The sequence below is a fragment of the Egretta garzetta genome, unplaced genomic scaffold (genome assembly GCF_000687185.1).
Source record: "Egretta garzetta isolate BGI_Z169 unplaced genomic scaffold, ASM68718v1 scaffold427, whole genome shotgun sequence".
In the NCBI taxonomy this organism is placed as follows: Eukaryota; Metazoa; Chordata; class Aves; order Pelecaniformes; family Ardeidae; genus Egretta; species Egretta garzetta.
This window is the reverse complement of record NW_009260345.1, coordinates 308742-328560: the sequence shown is the minus strand read 5'-3', so window position 1 is coordinate 328560 and position 19819 is coordinate 308742. Positions and strand designations below refer to the sequence as shown.

At 37.5% G+C, this 19819-nt stretch overlaps 1 protein-coding gene across 1 annotated transcript in view; it reads right to left on the bottom strand.

The window, feature by feature from the left end:
* KDM5A (lysine demethylase 5A) overlaps window positions 1-18850 on the bottom strand; it is a 60938-nt gene extending 42088 nt beyond the window's left edge. The window contains exons 1-9 of the mRNA XM_009642713.2: window positions 18777-18850; window positions 17605-17727; window positions 15209-15379; window positions 14581-14715; window positions 9264-9369; window positions 8623-8711; window positions 5443-5601; window positions 2922-3041; window positions 1649-1807 (exon numbers count right to left, since the gene is read on the bottom strand). Coding sequence (XP_009641008.1) covers window positions 1649-1807; window positions 2922-3041; window positions 5443-5601; window positions 8623-8711; window positions 9264-9369; window positions 14581-14715; window positions 15209-15379; window positions 17605-17724 — 1059 coding nt within the window. The 5' untranslated portion in view covers window positions 17725-17727; window positions 18777-18850. The remainder of the gene's footprint in view (window positions 1-1648; window positions 1808-2921; window positions 3042-5442; window positions 5602-8622; window positions 8712-9263; window positions 9370-14580; window positions 14716-15208; window positions 15380-17604; window positions 17728-18776) is intronic.
* Window positions 18851-19819: the final 969 nt, after the last annotated feature.

Here is a 19819-nt window from a genome sequence, read left to right as displayed (position 1 = left end):
CAACCAAAAAACCGAAAAGCCCGCCAAAAAAAAAAAAAAAAAAAAAAATTCTGAACAGATCAGAAGAACATAAGGACACCAACTCCAGAAAAGGAAAGTACAAAGGAAGAGATCAGTCTATCCATTTCTATAGTAGACAGTGGATAATATTCTGCAGCAATGAAGCATCAAAACTTAGAAATAATTCCTTAAATACCTTAGACAGCAATTAACCAGACTAAGATTTAAGGCCAGTCCTAGTGTTTCAACATACACAGCCCATCTTCTTTGGATCAAGGCTTATATACTTAGGCTTTGATTTTTTTTTCCCTCCCAAGTTTATAGGTTTCATGCTTTACTGATGGAACAAAATACCACCAACAATAGTAGAAGAACAGAAGATAGAAGTCTTCAATAAAATAGGGTAACTTAAGATTGTAAACAATGCAGTGAATCTAGTGTTATTCTTTCAGCTTTTTTAAGACCTACTTTACTGCACTGCAATTTATCTTGATCTTCTGAATATATTACTTTAGAAAGTTTTCTCAAGAAGAAATTCCTACACACTCATTTCTGAGAAGACAGCATCATCAGTTAAGCAATCCCACCTTTACTTTCAAATTGTGTACAAACTTGTACAAAAAATGAGAATCCAAACAGACTGCCTTAAAAACTCACTACTGTGCTTTAACATTAGTCTTTCCACATTAAAAAAGAAAAACTGTTAGCACAGATTCACAGTCATTTTAGGCATATCCCATAATTGCTGAAAGAACTGGTCACACACCCTCAGTTCAGCCACGTTTTCTTACTGTTTCCTTTGCTCTGACACTACAAAGACAATACAGTGAGTCAGATGATTTAAGTGATCTGGCCAGAAAATATCTTTTTAAATTACTACTTTCATACAAATAGATCAACAAGCAGTTTGACTCACTAAGCAGCTATACAATCACTGCACAGCCAACAAAGGCACAGGTAGGAAGGTGCGGGCATGGGTGGAAGACAATAGTGAGCAGGATTACCTCTTCTTCCAGTGAGCAGTATAAATTGATTTGGGGCTGTGTAATCATGAAACCACACCTTCACTCTCATTTCCTCTGAATTTAAACATATAAGCAGCCAGAAAATTGATATGCTACAGTAAGGTGTGAGGGAAAATAGGTAATACACTTACCAGATGTTCTTTATAAAATTTTCAATAACAGGATGCTGTATCTACATCTTTTCATTCTTACATTATGCACAGTCAGAGAAACAAGATGAATCCAATTAGTTTGTTTTACCTGTTATGAACCTCCTAAGGAGGTTAGAATCATGTTTCTGTAGCTAACTCTATAACGAAAAGGTTCGGAACAAGAAAGAAAAAAACATCAGTCTCCTCCTACTCAGACATACTGTAACAACTTGCACATCTTTGCCTGCTTAAGAGTAAGTGATACAAAACAGGTGTGACAAATCATGAAAAGCAGCTTAGCAGCTTAGATCTGTAAAAGAATCTAAAATATCAGATTAATGCCCTGCTCAAGAGGAATATTATAAGTGCATGCAAAAGCCTTAAGCAATTTCTTCATGAAAAAAAATCCACGCTGATTTCTGACCTAAATTCTTAATGTGAAATCTTATGCAGAGCAAAGAATGGGGTCAGTTTCCACACCCTGTTCCTCACCTCCTCCTCTGGCATCAGCTTTCGTCGGCCATCCTTCACTGGGAAGCCACTTCCAAAGTCCTTGGATGAGATATCAGCCCCATATTCCACAATGACATCTTCTTCTATGCTGCTCACCAAGCGCCAGAATTCTTTTTCTACGAGCTCAGTGGGAACCATCTGAAAGCAGAAAAGATGTTAGGCTATGTGCAGATAAGACCCAACATAAAAGTTATCATTCTAACAGTAAATCATTACTAATCCTCCATGAATTTTCAAACACCATGGGCACTCCCTCTCTCCCCTCCATCTCTTCAAAGTCATACAGTTTGGTCTGTATTCCTTAATAGTGTCTGCAATGTAACAGAAATAGGGTGCCACATCATAAGGCACAGAATGAATAAAAAAAAGAAAAAAAAAAAAAGATGGGGTTACCAGAAGCACAGCTAAAAAGAAGGGGAGGAGGAGACAGCCAGCAGAGGCCAAGTAGCAAACAGAATTAACAGCTTTCAGAAGATAACGACCGGAACTTCTGAGTAACAGTAAGGAAATTCAGATGAAGAATTGTGTTCAAGAGTGTAGTCTTCATATAGCTCGTTACAACTCCTACTTATATGCATTTACTTATGTAGCTTATTTGTAAAATAAGCTTTGTTTCTTGCATTGCTCTGTGTCCCAAAGCTGTATCATAAATTGGAGTCCTTAAAAGGTAGAAGCTTTAGCAAGAATACCTGTAAATTACTAAAGAACCCTGACAGAAGGAGCTTGGTGCTGCATGCAATCAACAGGACAGTGGAATCATGGGAACGTGCCAAAGCAGAAATGCCAGTTTTAAAAATGCTATTGAGATGCTGAACAAAAAAACCTCTGATTATCAGACAGACTCGGTCTGTTGACTTGTCTACAAGAAAAGACTGCAACAGGGAAGGAAACAATGATTTATGCTCTGAACAAACTAAACCAAGATAAAAGCCATAGGAAGGGCAGAAGACAGACCCTTTTGCCAAAGAACAAGATACTAGGTTCAATTAATCAAAAAGGGCAAGAACTAAACTAGAGTATGGCCTACAAGGTATACCCTAACAAACAATAAAGCTATCTATTCATCACAGGAAAATGGTGAAATGAAGTTGAAATGAGACCAGATGCCAGAAAGCTAAATCATTTGTTTACATGTTTGAAGCTTATGGTGCCTCTTTAAACAAAGCTAAGATGCCTCAGCAAAAATTCAGGATCAGCTGAAAACTCTTCTCTTTTTCCCCTGCAAGGAATCACAACAAAAGCTGAAACTCACATGGACCGGCATGTTGAAATAATCAGACTTGAAGTTATCAGCCATTTCACCAAAGCTCTGGAGAGTATATTCCCTGACTGCTTGTTCAAATCCAAAGGCCTCACGGGGTTTGTTGCATTCCTAGGAGACAGAACATAAAAATATTGTTCCCTACAGCAGATTATGACACAGTTACATTTTTAGCAAAAAATCCTAGTGTCCACCCGAGCCCTTACCAAACACAGTAAGCTATCAGTTTTGAGTGCTTTTCTCAGCTGAGGAAGCCTTACCACAATGGAAACAGAACAGAATTGTACAGGAGCTAATCTAACACAGTAAACCCCAATGCTACACACTTCTGCTTTCCTGTCCAAAACTAAGTTTTATCATCTAGTGCTGCCAGCCACAGAGTAAGACAGTGCACAAGAAACTTAGAAAGCCATAAGTCATTTCTTAGACACACTGGATTCAAGCACCTGCAGAATAAATGTATAGGAAACAAACCCTGCAAACGCTTCAGTCTTACCAAGTCAGCAAATCATCAACTGATTTGGCACTGTGAAATTATATAGAAGGAAATAGAAAGGCGATTGAAATAACACAACACGGCTAACAACAGACATGGTCCATCTGACAGAAAACCTTCAAGTCTTCCACTGTTCTATCCCCATTCATCCCAAGAGTGCAAAAAACACTAGTTCACATTTCAGCTGCTCTCCCCACCCGTTTCTACAGTGTCCTTTTCAGCCCCTTTGTATCTGACACAGTGTTTGTATATACAAGACATATTTGAACACAAACATGACATAGAACTATCTGATAGTCAGCTGTTCAGTCATAAAGAAATAGGACTGGAAAGGAATTCAGGAGACCAGTAGCTTCTTTTTCTTCAAGAGGAACTATCCTTAGACTATGCCCAACATTTAGCAAAGTAGTTCTTCAATGGAGCCTGCACCAGAGAATCTACATCATCTGCAAATACTGTCAAACACTGTTGACCTGAAAACAGTAGGAGCCCTTACTCTGTTCTTCCTAGCTTCTCTTCCAGCACCCTGCTGTTAACATTGCATTAAGCATCTGTGCACAATTAACATTTAAAGTGAAAACTGAGGCAAAAAGCACTACTGAGCATTTCAGACAACTTTCAACTGTTGTTTTTTTTTTTTACTCTCCATTACATAATACAGCTATATTTTTTCCCTTTTTCCTCTTACTTTCAATGTATTTCCAGAATTTTTCAAGTACTTTCTGCATCATTTGCTACTAACAGCTTGACACCTTAACTTTCCCGACTTTGCCCCTACATACGTATTTTTTTCCTTGGGAACAATGTATCCCTGTTTTTACGAGTAGTAGCAGCACTGAAATTTCTTGTGAGTTTGCACATTCTTAAACCACTGCAGTCACTGTATTTACTAATATATTCTATAAATTGCCTCCATGTTGGATTGCTGTAGTTTATTAATACTCCTTTATTGCTCTCGCTTAAGGGAACAATAAACAAGAAGCTTAATCCACTCTGTGAGCAGCAGCCCAAAGGGTTAGCTGCATCTTCTGCCTTGCTTGTAACTGTAAATTCCCACCCCTCTCACAACAGCATTTGCCTGAGTTCATCTGACAATCTGATCTCTCTTGGTGAAGGGTTAGAGAGCAGCGAGCTGACCCACCTCATTACGTGGCTGCACAACTATTCACACACCACCATAAAGAAAACACCAGGAGCCCGCAGTGGGAAGGGTGTGGGGGATGCGGGCGGGAAATGGGCAGATACACGTGTGTGTGCGATTGCCCCTTTTGGAAAAAAACACAGTCTAAAAAGTTAAAGCCAGTCACAAAATTACAGATTTAGAAACAGTCAGCTTTTTTCCTCTGAATCCTACATCTACCAATTTCCTGAACTTGCAAAATTTGTTTTCCTAAGACAAATACCAAGCCAATCAAATGATGTTCGCTGCCTTCAGCTGCTGATCAGTTACCTCTTGGAAGTTAGTAGGTCTTCTTTTTTGGACCATGAAATTCAACTAGCTTCCACTCTCGGAGCCTCAACAGTTCCTTTTTTAGTCTAAACCAAATCTAAAACAGCTACAAATTTTTAAATTAGTTCTTTCACTTTCTGCCACAAGCCATTCTGAACAACACCATAATGACTTCCCAACAATCAAAGCTCACTGTTATGCCAAAATCGCATACTTTGATTATTTCACAGTTTACAAAATGTCTCATGCTGAAACACCTATCACAACCCTACTTCTCACCCTAATTTCCCCCTACCAGCTTATCAAACTGAGTTTCAACTCTTAGCATACAAAGGCCAAAGCTCGTAGCATACAAAGGTTATGCCCAAGCTCTAGAAGGAACATTTATCTCTCCTCATGGCTCATCAACCAAGAACAGCTGGAGATTCACAGCTCAACTTGACAATATTCCAAACAAAACTACAGCTTCTATGCAGATGGAATGGCATTGAGCTGAACTGCTCTTCTTCTGACCTTTCCAGGAATACAAATATACATACAGATCTTGAGTAGTTCTTGAACTGTACCTCGGCAACGCACTTTGGACACCTCCAGTCACCTTTGGGTACATCAGGTAAAGGAGGAATCAAGCAAAAAGTGTGATAGCTGTCATCACATCCATCACACAGTAGCAGTTTGTCCTCATTATTTCCTCTGCCACAGAATAAGCAAACATACAGATCGACCTGTGGAGAAAAAAAAAAGAAAAGAAAAAAAAGTTACGAAGAGTTTCCTCATCCAGAACCTGCCTTCCTTAAACTAAAGAACAAAGGATGTAATCCTAAAGTCCAATATATGAACATCAATGCTGTCTCCTCTGGTTTTTGAGAAGCGCCAATAATGAATGATTATGCTTCAATTTCCCAAAGCAGTCATACATGGGAGGCAGGGGGGCTTTGGGTTCTGCAAAATAACTACCCAGCTCAGTTAAAGAAATGTTTTCTATATAACTCAAAGCAGCACCTCATTTACGTTATTCTAAGGCAAAAAGAGTAGGTTACAGTTTTTAGAACTTCATGCTCTCCCTCTTTTTGGGCCTCTCTCATGGAAAACAGTACAAACTAAATCCCTGCGAAGAGCACATGGCTGAGGAATACTTCCAAAAACTGTTTTAGAAGCATACATGCCATCACTTGCAAAAGTACAGTTATTACCTTTGCAACGGAAAAGAAGAGGTAACAAAACGCATAAACCTACAGACTTCAGTCTAAAAATCCAAGGGGAAGGGAAGGAAACTGCATGTAAAGATACCAATTTCTTTCTCATTTTCTCCAAAATAAAGAACAAAAACTCCAAATGATGAGAGAGAAGTATTAATCCCAGTACAATAGCAAACAATTTTTGCAGGTGTCTGTCCAAGATAAGCTCTCAACAAGAACAACGCTGACTGGGAGATATTCTCAGGGACCAAAGAGAAAACTCTGTCAACAGGTTTCAATTTCTTTTTGCTGTTGCTTCCTGTATTGTCCAAAGCACTTTTAATTTAATATAAACATTGAATATAGTACTGAAGATCTGTAACATAATCTAAATGAAGAAACTGCATATTACTTTATCACAGGTAAAAAATTATCTGATATATAATTTTTTGTAACAACATGAACTTCATGAATAACACTTGCTCCAAATTCTGCTACTACTCCCATCAGTCACTGGGCAACTCCAGCTACGCGTATTTCCTTCATGCAGCTCAAAATAACACCAGAAGCAGTGGGGTTGGTTTTTGGGGGTCTGTTATTTTCACCAAGATGTCACAAAAACATGTACTTCTCAGCCAATTAGGTTCACACAGCTGTGTTTAATACTTTATGTCAACACCATCTTAGTTACACCAGCCTCATTAAGTAGTTAGGTGGAGCTTCCTATCTATGCAATACTACACTACTAAAGAAGATCGCTCAGGTTTCTTAAGAAACAATTTTAAAAAATAATGCAGTGCTATTAAGGGACATACCATTTTCCCCTTTTAAAAAAAAAAAAACCAAACATGCATTCAACCTCATGGAATATCATGTCTGTCTAAAACAAACTAGTTGCTTTTGTTGCAAGTATATAAAACAGAGGGAGGGTACCTTAGCAGACAGGGAAGACAGGTTCTGTTCCCAAAACTAAAAATTAATTAAAATGGCAATCGTAAGAGGAGGCTACTCTATGATACTCACTAGTTACCTATCATTGATAATACCTTCTTCTCTCCGAATGTGTATCAACATATGCAGTCTTTTTTACATCAGCCTAAGTGATGATTTGTCAAATATAAAGACTGCATTAAAATACATATTCACAACAAGCAGATCTGGGATTACACAATAACCACAAATAAACCTCCTAGCCATATAACAAAACACAGGAAGACTATGATGATATATAACTATATGGGGAGGGGGGTAAAAAGAAAAGGTGTATTTTATTTCACCGTTAGCATTTCACACAGATAAAATAAACTTCACAGTTGAGCAATTCACAAAAAGACAAATGAGTGAAGGAGAAATATGAACAAAACTGCACCCCAGCATTTTTGAGACAAAAATTATATAAGGCTAATGTATCACCTGTGCACTTAAAGATCACTTTTCTTGAAGATCTCATCCAAGTATAAAAAAAAGTGTGGAACCAAATGGTACTAAATCACAAAATTTCACAAGATTACAGTTACAGCAATACAGTTTCAAAACAGCAGTTCTGTTGCTACAGTATTTTCATTTTCTCTCATAAATAGCAGTAAATGGAAAGAGTAAACAAATACAGTTTTCTAAAAAGAAACAGAGTCTAAACAAAATATTTTAAAATTAAAGCATACATAAAATGGTCACAACACTTACACAGCCTAGGAACACCACATACTCTGAAGTAGTAGCACAATTAAAAAAAATTCAAGTCACACAAATTCTAACTTAGCTGCGGTGGCACAATTATCTGGTTTTTAAATATCTAACTTCTCTATTTCTTCCCCAGGAGGCATTTCCACATACAAAAATATGGTTACTAAAGACTTTTGGTTGCCTTGGCCTCCTACAGTTGAAATTTAAAATAAGCTCTTGTAAGTGTTCTCAGGCTATGAAAAAAAGAACAACTGAATTATTAGTGAAGAGCCTAACTCTTAAGACATTACAAGCATGCATTCTTCATTCATGGTTGCGTACACATGCTAAATTATGACACTTTAAAAGTAAAAAGTCATGTGCTATGAGAGACATTAAGAACAACTATACACTGCTTTTCCATGGCCAAACATCAGAGCGCTAAACATTTCTTTTTTCCCCTTAGGGGTTTCTCTTGCATGGACTTGTATAATGACTAGTTTAAACTCAAAACAGAAAAGACATGAAAGCTAGAATGGCAAAAAAACCCAAACTCCTGAAGTACTGGAGCACCTCAAAATATCTTTTAAGGAAGAGTAGTATTACAAAAGGGGAGCTCAACTAGCAAGGGAGCTACTGAAGGCACGCAAGAAGTGTGTGGCAAAGCAAGCCCTCAAACCCATTACCTTCACGTTGCAACATTCTTCCTGTCTGAAATATTAAAACCACAAACCCAGAGCACAGATGATTTTTCAAAATACTGTTCATCCTTCCCATAACAGTATCATGTGCTGTTCATTCATCTATTTGGGGGGTGGGAGGTGTTTAGAAAAAAAGTCTTAGTAAATAAAACAATTTATTATCAGAACTTACTATCAGAAATCACAGCAAATTAATCAAACTTACGAAGTTGACAGAAAGAGTTCCTTTGCGTTGCCTCATCTGCATTCCAAATGCTTCTGATCTGGTTCCCTTACGTCTTCGTGTCACCTCATCTTGAAGTAAAATAAAGTTAAGTGTTATTAATATTACATAAAGATAGGCTTAGCTTGCAAAAATAACACAGATATCCAGCCTGGTACCCTGCCTTTCATATCAGAAATTACCTGACAGTCCAAAGAAAGCAAAAATTCCTTATTATACCTGGCCAATCTAAAATAAACAGGGATTAGGAAAACATAATTTGCTTATCCATACAGGTGATCCAAATTGCCTCACGGAACAGCATGAATTACACTCATGACTTGTGCACTTAGTTGGTAGGATCACTTTCAGTATTGTCAAATCCTGTTTTCTCTTCCAGTCACTCAGTTCATGCAACAGCTGCTTAATTGCTACTGTTACTATATAATACATAAAGAGCTGAAATTATGCCAAGTTACATGAAGCACCCTGTAAATCTTTCTCATGAATGAAATCCTAGAATACTTAGCTTTCTTTTTCCAGTTATAATGATTTGCTTACTTTTTAATGTTGTCTCTAGAGACATTCAGAAAGATTTAACAGCCGCGTTACTTTACAAAGCAATGAGTCCAAGATTTAATTACCCTCTTTATCCTTTGCTCCCAATGCCAGTCCCATCATCTTGGGTCCAGCTCCAAAGATCTGAAGCTTCTTCAGTTCAGTATTTCTACTCATTTCTCCTGCCTCCGCCTAAAAATAAAAGCAAGACCACATCAGCACAAGCCATCAATATTTCCCCTCCAGGTCTCTTCATAATTTATATTCCACTCTCCCACAACATCTGCTCATCTAAAGAAAGGAAACAGAGGCATGAAAAGACATGATTTTCGGTTCCTAAAGCCAATGAACAAATGCAAATGGAATAAAGGACAGCATTTTTGTCCCAACTTTCCAAATTATTTCCCATTTAGTATTACAGATAAACTACAGAAAGGCACCTATTCAGCAAATAAGAGAACTAGGTTTGACATTTAGCAAAAAATAAGAACGCCACAGCAGTATTTTCCAAAGTCACCATGGTTCAGTCAAGAGCTTGGATGTTAACACATACACTGTTTCAACAGGATTTTTTTATCTGCTTCCTTGAGTAGACACATATACATGACACTAATGAGTTCCAACGTACTTCCTTAACCTTGGCTGCTCCTGGGTTTTTGTGATGAAATGAGTACAACTCTGAGATCCCAGCTACTCATGCTGCCCTTGCAACCTCAAAATCAGAGATGAAAAGACCCATTGGGTGACAACTCCATGCCCCTGCCAGTATTGTTTCCTGAAGTGTTCTGTTCAACTGGAGTTCTTCTGGCTTCCCATTACTGACCTACCTCATTTTCCCACATCACTGCCCACTAACCTAACAACAAAAAGAACCTCCACATTCTGCTTTTATCTGCAACGCAGTCACCTGGGTAGTTTTCTTCATGCTGCCTCCTTATACTTTGAAAACCTTTTCTAAGCTGATCTAGGCAGCCACTAAATTCTCATCATTTGCAATCTTCCTCCTGAAATTCACTCATCTTAAGAGACCTCAGCAAATCTAACTCCAACACATTATCTTCAAGGGACTTATTGATACTACTTCACCTGTTATTTTCCACAGTTATGGACTAATATATCAGCCATTAAATAAGCTGCCTTTGGGGGACACGTATTCAGGTTTTAATCATTAAACAAAAAAAAAGTTCAAATGCGCTTGCAATGAGGCTAAAAGAAAGAAGATAATTTCCATTTATTCAGTCTAAATCAGTTGTTTTTCTTGCTTCTGGCACACATTAGAACAGATATCGCTTCCTAGGCATTATTACTCTAAGGAATTTTTAGTGATATTTAGTGTCCCTGTTCCCACTGAACTGCATATGCAGTACGCTAATCAGCATCCTTCCGAACTGATTACTGCTGATATTCTAATTTTGCACATTTATGAATTCTATGTCGCTAATTAATTATTTTCACTTCAGATATATGTTACCAACTTCGTAATCCCACTCTGAAATTGCACGGTAACTGGCAAATTTTCCTCATACATTCCTCACTTTTTGGCTAACAAGCCATAAGGAAACACTGACTTTATTGCTGTATAGGAAAGCCTACCACCTGGAGACTTCATAGTCCCTCAGTTCCCATTTGAAATTCATTAACAGCTCATCCATTCTCTCAACTAATAGAACTTGACAGAATCAACCAAAATTACATTTCTAAGCACAGTACAATTTTCCACCATTTCAGCAACCTTTATGAATGATCTCCACAATTTCTCTCTCCTGCTATTGTGACCTAAGATAATTTTCTCAATGATACCTGAAAAATAACTTTACTATCATATTTACTAGAAGTAAATCATTAACATGCAGCAACCTCTCTTCAGTTTTATAGCTTTCTTTAAAAATGGAATGCCTAAATATATTTTCCTAACGCCATCACCGAGATTTACCTGGATTCCAGTAAACCTAAGCGGATGCAATCCATTCACATTCAGGTGGGAAAAGCCACACAGTTTTCAAAAAGAGCTGTTGCATATTGAAATGGAAATGTTTTTTAAAAATCACATTCCTATATAACCTTATGAACACTGCCAGGATATTGATAGCTTAAGATGTGAATACCATTCAGAAGCCTCGATATGTAGTCCTTCAGCAGCGTCCTTTAGGATTGTATAGGAACACCAAACTCAAAACTGTGAACACATGGAAGCGGAAATCTTGCATTTCTTGCCATTTTCTCATTGCTAACAACACAAAACTCCACCACACTTTTGCATTATATTTTTTCCATTGAAGCGAAACAAACTTGATTAAACGGCAATTCTATTCTCAGCTTCCCATTTTCCTGAAGGATGCAGTCATATTTTTGGTTTTTTTACCTTCTCAACTGAAAGTACAACCCAAAGGCTTTTCTTCTACATGGGAGAATCCTAACATGATCCAGTTAACACTGGATTCACACACTACCTTGTTCTGTTGTCCCACCCTCATCAACGCTGAAACATTTGCATCCCCACCCTCCACCCCCAGTGCGTGAGACCAGAATAGTTACAACCAAGAATCAAAAGATTTACATGTTTTGGGCATCTCCCAGAGTTCTTTTGTCTCACGCAATTACTCCCATGGAAGGAAATCTTTCGCATTAAAAAATGGAAGCTTATTTTATTAATTCTGTTATTCTGCAATCAACCAAATTTGCAAAAGAAACCTGAAAGCAGATATACTACACAGAATTAGCTTAAGTTTTTCAGGAAATTCCCTGGACTTTAAGTTAATACCCTTTGAAAAGACAGTACTTCATTATCTTTTTGTTCCAGTGCTGCATTTCTCTACCAGAAATCATCATGATGTAACCTCATTAGACAAATCCCTTGACAGTTAAAATACACCCTAACAGATCATCTATGAAGATATACTACTCTAAGAAAAAAGCATTCTCCTAAATTTAACCTTTACTTCAGGATATTCTCTTTTCCTAATCTGAATTCATTCTACTTTGCCTTTAGTAATTCAGTTGCCCTTCTCCAGTTTTGTGATAGCTTTCTTCAGAAAGAAGAGAATGAAGCATTAAGTTTATTTTTGAGCAGAATCTCTCATCACCAAATTATCCTCTTCCTATTCAAAGGCAATGTATTCAACTGACATTTGATTGTAGTATCCAGAGGTTCCCAAACCATCTTTCACAAAAGAGAATTCTCATTCCCTGATTTCTCTAATTTTTCAGATTGTCTAAAAACTTAAAAATTTGCTTTTTGAAAATCTGCCACCCCCTTCTACTGCTGAGGATCTTTGTTTATTTCTGATTACTATCTTTATGCTTTCTTATTCAGCACCCATTCTTAGGTAAGTTATCTGCAAGAAGATGCAGAGCATTTTTGGAAAGTACTTTTAGCACTTGGAAAAAAAAATCTACTGAGATGCAGAGGTCAGTGTATTTTCCCATGCTCACTACCCAGGCATTGGTCACACTACACACAAACCCTTCAGATGCTTCAGCTAGAGCAGAACGACATTTATTTAGCAGGTTTTTACATTACTTGCATATTACCTGTTCCCTGAAGACTATCTAGACAATCTCTGGTACAATTCCAAGTATGCACTCCAAACAATAAACAGATTCCTGTCTCCAGTAAGTAGGTACACTGAAACCTGGAACAATTTCTCAGCATTTCCCAGATATTTACACTTCTACCATTTGGTGCTACTGAGGACAAATCTCTGTTTCTAAATGCAGTTCCAGAGTTGACTTAAGAGAGTTACACATAGCTTCCAATATAGTCAAAAAATACTTCTCCTTGCCATGCAAGTAGGTTGAGTTTATCCTGTATTAAATAACTCATTTCAGCCATTTTAAGAACTGTAATGCCTAAAAGATAGCATGGCTACAGGGCTAATAAAAGGTATTTTTTATATATATATTTACTTTTCACAGATGATCCAAGTAAAATCACCTCTCTCATTTCCGAAATGCAGCCCCTTTAAATGAAATGACGTGAAGCAGCTATACTGTGCCAGAATAACTACAGAATATTTTTTTCCAACAAGGATAAATGAGAAGTACCGTTATTCTACTGAAATCAGCAGGAGAAAATCTCACAGGATCTTAATAACACAATGACACTTTTATAGAATGTATGAGAAGAAGGTCATACTGGCATTATCCCACAAGATTCGTTCATATCCAAAGCAGAAATCCACATAACAAATGACTGCTGCAGTTCCTGAAGCATTCTCAAGTTTTTCTGGAGAGCTCACTAACACCACATTATTTGAGAGATCTGGTAAGATCACAGCCCAGGTCTGCTTGTGTGATGCACTGTTATGGCTCCGATAAATAACATCACCAGCGTCAGCAAGTTCAGAAAACAGACTCAAGAAAAAGACAATTTAGTCTAAATCAATCATGACATTAGAGAAAGAGATGAAATTTTATAAAGGATACTCAAAGATCTCGGTGACAAGAAAGATGAATTTGCAAAAAGCAGTTTAAGAGCATTTGAAAAAAACTTTTTGGTGCTTAAAGTAAGTCTAGAATGGCATCAAGTAGTGAGTTTGCTGCATATAAAACCAGCTTTCGCAGGTGGTCTGCTGACTGGCCAGCAGGGAGCCACCAGACCTGCAGTGAAGAGCCTTAGGATGACGCCTGCAATAGAGATCTTTGTCAAAAGGTGAAGGCCTGCTTTAAATAGTGCAACAGAAGCAACGGAGCCATCAGGACAAGCCTCCAGGATTAGTTCTAACAGTATAGCATTTAAAATGGTGGCGAGTCAGTTTGAATTGAGATTTACTGGGGGGTACTGCCAGGATTTAATATCACCTAGTAGAACGCCAGATGTTCCTATAACACCACTAATCCAGAAGAAAATAACCTGCTTTTCAGCAGAAAAACTGTGGAAATACTATACAGTTGTAGCCATCACTGAGCATCCGCCCCTGTATCTGTTTCATTTCTTCACAAAACCAGTCTGTCCAGCTTGAGATAATTAGTCCCAAGTGCAATTTCCACAATTAATAAAGATTTATTGACACATATTTGCATTGTGTAACTAAATGGCATATTTTTGAAAGTTTTAAAAAACTTTTTGAACTTTGCACAAGCAGAAACTTCAACATAATTTCCCAAATGGCTTTTTATCTCTTTAATTTTCACAGGTATATTCACTACCAAAGTGCATAGGCCACTTGTTGATAAACAAAAAGCAGCTTTTGGAAGTTTTTAGATGAACAGAGCATCTACCATAAGCAAATCAGGTCTCAGAGAGACATCCTTCTCTGGGTTTTATTTACATAAAGACTGCTTCCTGGTGGTGCTTTACAGCAAGCTCCCACAGCCAGCCAAAGGCTGTTGCACTGCCAACACTGCTGCGCTGGCAGAAGGAGCGAGTGTTCTTTGTCCCTAAGAGCCAATTAACAGGGGTACCTGGGATTTGACGCGCCTGGTTCTCTTCAGCACGACGTTCATTCTTGAAGCCTGCTTTGGGGAAGCCTGGGCATCTGAGCTGAGGTCCTCAGCCTCTACTTTTTCCTTAAGATCCAAGTTTGGCTTTTGGATGCCCTAAAGGATCAGAGCACAGGACACCAAGTTGATTGATCAGGCAGTGCTGATCATTCCATGGTCTGTGAATCATACTGTTTGCTAAGAAACAGGATGAGTGAAATCACACAGCATTACACATGCCATTGGGAAAAGAGGCCAATTAATCCAAGCACCCTTCAAACAAGGAAACTGCATCTCAACTGCCAGCCTAACGAGAGAGAAAAAGACATCTTTCCAATTAATCATGCCATCTTTTAGCCGTTTTCCTTCCCAATAGGGTTGGCCTCAGTCCTCTAAAGAAATGGCTATCACAAAATAACTACAGAAGGTCACATTACAATTTCTGTTACTATTCTGTCACAGGTAAGTATGAGGCTCATTCTAGGTTTGCTTACATAGCTAAAGCTTCTAAAAGTGTAGACCCTATGTCCTAGTTTCGTATGCAATAACAAGTAGCATTCTACATGCAGTTTGGGTTCCCTCTTCATATCATCAAAGAGAAGTGTCTCACCATAAGGCTGACGCCAGACTGAAAGAGCTCATAGGGGTACAAGATCCGTTCATAATGAGACTTGAGTAAAGACCCTGTGCCTTTTCCTGGCAGGTAGCCAAGCCGACTTGCTACTTTAGACCATTTCTTCTCTTTAGTGACTACTTCAAAGCCTCCTTTGCTGGCAACAATCTGAAACACATAAATAAAAATTTTAAGGGTTTTGAGCTGCTCTCACCACCTTTCATAAACCAAGAATCAATTAAACCAACCAAATGTTAAAAGGCTCTATTAAAACGTGACAGAATCCTGAATTTAGTTTTTGTTTCCCAAAGGACTAGTACTTTAATAACTAAGCACTTACTTATCCTCATTACTTAATACATTTAACATGACAATTTTCCTAGTAAATGTAAATTGTGGACTGTACCAGACAGGAGGAGTCCAACAGTTAAGATTTATGATGTGATAGAAAGAATACAAACCCCACCATCAGAACAAACTGAAAAGTTAACTCTCACCAGACTTGTACTCTGATGCAAAACACAAGTCTGGCCAGAAGTGAAGCCCACTCAAACAGACCCCAGGCAGAAGGGAGCAATAGAGCTCACAACTTCAGAATTACAGAAACTCTCACAAAACCCTGAATGGAAGAGAGACTACTGTAAAAAGAGGAGAATCTGAATTTACCTTCCAATTAACTCAGTCCAGTTTTTACACCTGACTTCAACTGGATTGAGTTTAGTACTTCATATACAGAACTATCACTGCTTACACGTAACTAAGATGTACATAGAAGGAAAAATGACAGACCATTTGCCTCCAAGCAAATGATTAACAGCATGATTTGCTTCCTCAGAAACACCAGCCACATTTCCACTGCCTCCATTCCCTGTATATTTTCACTGCCAAGTAGCTTAAAACCCCAATGGACTGTAATTTCATTTATATTATTGTAAGACATATATAATGCTATATAATAGCATTTCTACAACAGTGTAGTTTTGCATTACATTTCCTTACACAAGGACCAGATTTCATGCTTAATGTTTCACAGACTGTTAGAAACCTCAATGCAAAAACATTTTGTTACTCGAATGAAATTTATGGTTTACTTTTGAGGCTGAGGTAAATTCAGAAGTCTAATTGGAACAGTAACAAATAAATCAGTTAATTCTGCTTCCTCCTATAATCAGAGATAGATGCACTTAGATAAAACAATAAAATTATTGATATTATTTTTCCTCATATTTACAGCAATGTACTAGAAAAGCCATCTAAATGAAACTATCCCTGGATTTCAACTTACCTTCAAAATGTCCATGAAAAATTTATTCCTAAAATTATCTATATATGATCAATGGCTAGAGAAGCCACTAAGTAAAGCTTAGACCTGCATACCTGCAGTCAACTAAAATTTTCCAGCTCATAACAGGGACCCAGATATTTCCCAGCACCACTATGATGTTCTGCATATCCCAGCAAGCCACCAAAGACATTAAAGGAAAAAAAAAAATACTGAAAGACATTTTATCAGCTTTTCTCTGCATTTTATCAGCAATTCCAGACTGTTCAAAGGACTATGATTTCTTTCCTTAAAAATAAAATCTATCCAGATCTTTACATTTTTACTTACCTAAGAGAAAGAAATCTTGATGTGGAATGGAAACTGATGCTCTAACCTAGAAGCACTAGAACTACCTTATCTTAATTCCTTACCTCTACTGTATTCCTTACCTTGCAAGAAGAAATCTACCTATTTACATTAACAATCCATCCTTAGCAAACAAGTTTATAACAGTGCATGTATTTTACCAATGCAAAAGCAAATTCCAACAGAGATTTTATTTGTGTGCAAACTCTGGAAAAAAGCACGCAAACCACAACTATGGTAGTATAAATTTCTAGCCAGCCTTAACCCTGTTTTGGAATTTAATTAAAATAATTATTCCAGAAGCTGGCATTATAAACTTTCAAATATGCATGTTTATGTCATGTGGAGAACCTCTACTGGGAGAAGAGGGAGCAATTACAATTCATTACAGAATCGCTACGTCAGGAGCTGAACAGCATGCAAGTCTACCAATATCTTCTCAAAACCAACCTCAAACTCCTGCCACTCTACCATACATAAAAAAGGGGAACTAAAAAGCAAGTGGCCAGCTGACACCAGGATGTTCAAGCTGGATACAAGGTAATGAATACAAGCTGTATAAAATCCAACCAACGCAATTGATTTAACTTTACATGTCTGCCATAACCATTCAAGTTCAAAAATTGTCTTCCACTATATTTATTTTCCACTCTCACTTAAAGAGATTAATTCTGTAAAACAATCCCTCCCTGTTGCTTGGCTTCTTGAGCTTGAATGAAAAACAAGGTCCCTGTGTGACCAAGGCCTACAGTTGCTTACTCACCTTGCTCAGAGCATAGAGATCCAGTATTTTCCTCTCCACCACAGGGATTTTTAAATTGGATCCTTGGAGTTCCCAAAATTTTGCTAACTGATCCAAGAAGTCCAGCTTCACTCTTGTCATTGCCTACAAACAATAAAGGAAGACAAACGTGTATGTCCCAAAACAAGCATGGCAATATCTTACAGTCCTGAGAAAAAACATGACAGGTTTTTATAGTGCTTACATTTTCAAAGTGCAACTTAGCAAGTGAGGTATTTCTTAATCATGTAAAAAAACCCTAGAAATAGAAACATTTATAAAAAGGAAGAGCTTCACAAAGACAAAATTGTATATGCTTTTCTCTCTGCATTTAAGATCCTATAAACCCAAACTCCTATCTAACAATTTCTTGGTTTGAAATCAAAACGCATACTCATGAAAAATCAGCAATCCAGGGAAAAACACAAGAGCAATTATTAAAATACACTTTGGAGGGAAGAGGAGGAGTTACAAACAGGTTTTATATATGCCTTAACCATACAGAAAGGGCCTCCTCCCTTGAGTATTTTTGGAGTACTCAAATCACTTTCCATAAGGAGACCCATTCACAAGCCAAATGATACATGATGTTTTGGTATATGAACAGAGCAAGGCTTTGAGACATGTTGTAGAGAAAAGGAAAAACCAGGACAGAATGGGACTCAGACTGCTTTCAAGAAAGCTCCCATGCATTTTTGAATCGTAAACTTAACCAACCCTAAGTCGCCTATAAAAACCTAATTCATCTTAAGGCTTAAAAGGCATTATCAAGGCAGTATAAGGTAACCAGAGGCTTCAGAACAGCAGGAAATATTTTTTAAAAAAATAATTCATTGCTTGTGGAGCTCTGAAGGCTAGACACTGGCTGCTCTTACTATACAACATGGTACTTGGCATTCATTTTAGACATTTCCAGTTGAATGTGAAAAACTCTCGTGGTTATTTTGGGTAATAAAATAAAAACCAGACTTTTCTCAAAGCCATGGAGAGTTATTTTATATGAACTCTACCACTGCCAAGTATAAACACTGATGTGGTCTATGAGTTTCTAAAGTCTCCCCCATCCAGAAACCTGCCAAGATGCAAATCTCAAGCAAGCAAACCTACTCCTTTCAGTGCAAACACAAAATTATATCAACGGTGGAAAAGCTCACCTCCAGTTCATTCAGACGCTGAATTCGTGGAGTGAAACGAAAACTTTGTACTTCACATGCAAATGGAGGCTGCCAGTCCTAAACAGAGACAGAAAGACATTTTATTGCCTGAAGAAATTTCTCAAAAAATGCACAAAACATTGTACTGTTGACCCTAACAATATCTGAGTAACCAAGCTCTCAACAGTAAATGAGCTTCTCAGTACAACTGGTGATATAATTTTCCAATTTTATAACATTCTCATGCTTTTAAAATAATGTTTTCCCACAATATTTTAGTTCGAAAAAAAGAGTTCCTCAGAGAATTAAAAATATTAAAAAAAAAAAAGGTTCAAAGCCTTTCAGTATGTGTTACCTTGTACTAAGTTTAAATATGAGAGATACCATGTAGCTTGTTGGTTATTTATTTACTTCAAAAAAGTCCCATATATCCTGCACATTGCAAAATTCTCACCAGCAACAGTGATAAACACTAAATAAAGCACATTGTTACGCATTTAACGCTTTTCATGTTAGTCTACAGTCATTTCCATAAAGATAAGACCACCAGTCGGGAGTCCAATTCTTCAACAGAAACAGAGCCATAAATAATGACTTTCTCAACACAGTCAGCAGTCGGTTCAACCACAAGTACCTCCTAGCCCCCACCTCTCAAAACTGTGTTACAACATCAAAACAAGTATAATTCAGCTTTTAAGTACTTTTTAAAGAAAGCTTAAGTTATAGTAGATTGCCTACCTGGCAGTAAATAAAACAGAGTAAGGACACCCCATTCCAGGTAGACAAGCCACACTAAATATTTATTATTTGCACTGCTGCAGCATATAAAAGCCTCAAGCACAATCGTAAAATATTTACAGCTTCTAATAATGGAAAAGAATAATAAATCAGTAAGGTTAGTATAAAGTGTCTGATCCAGTCCTTATTGCAGGTTGCAAATCAACCTGACGCATGCATCCTGCAAAACCCTGCAATGCAAACAGCTAAGCAATCATGGAGAAATACAAATGCGTTCAACGGCCAGGAAAGTTCTAGTTATTCTC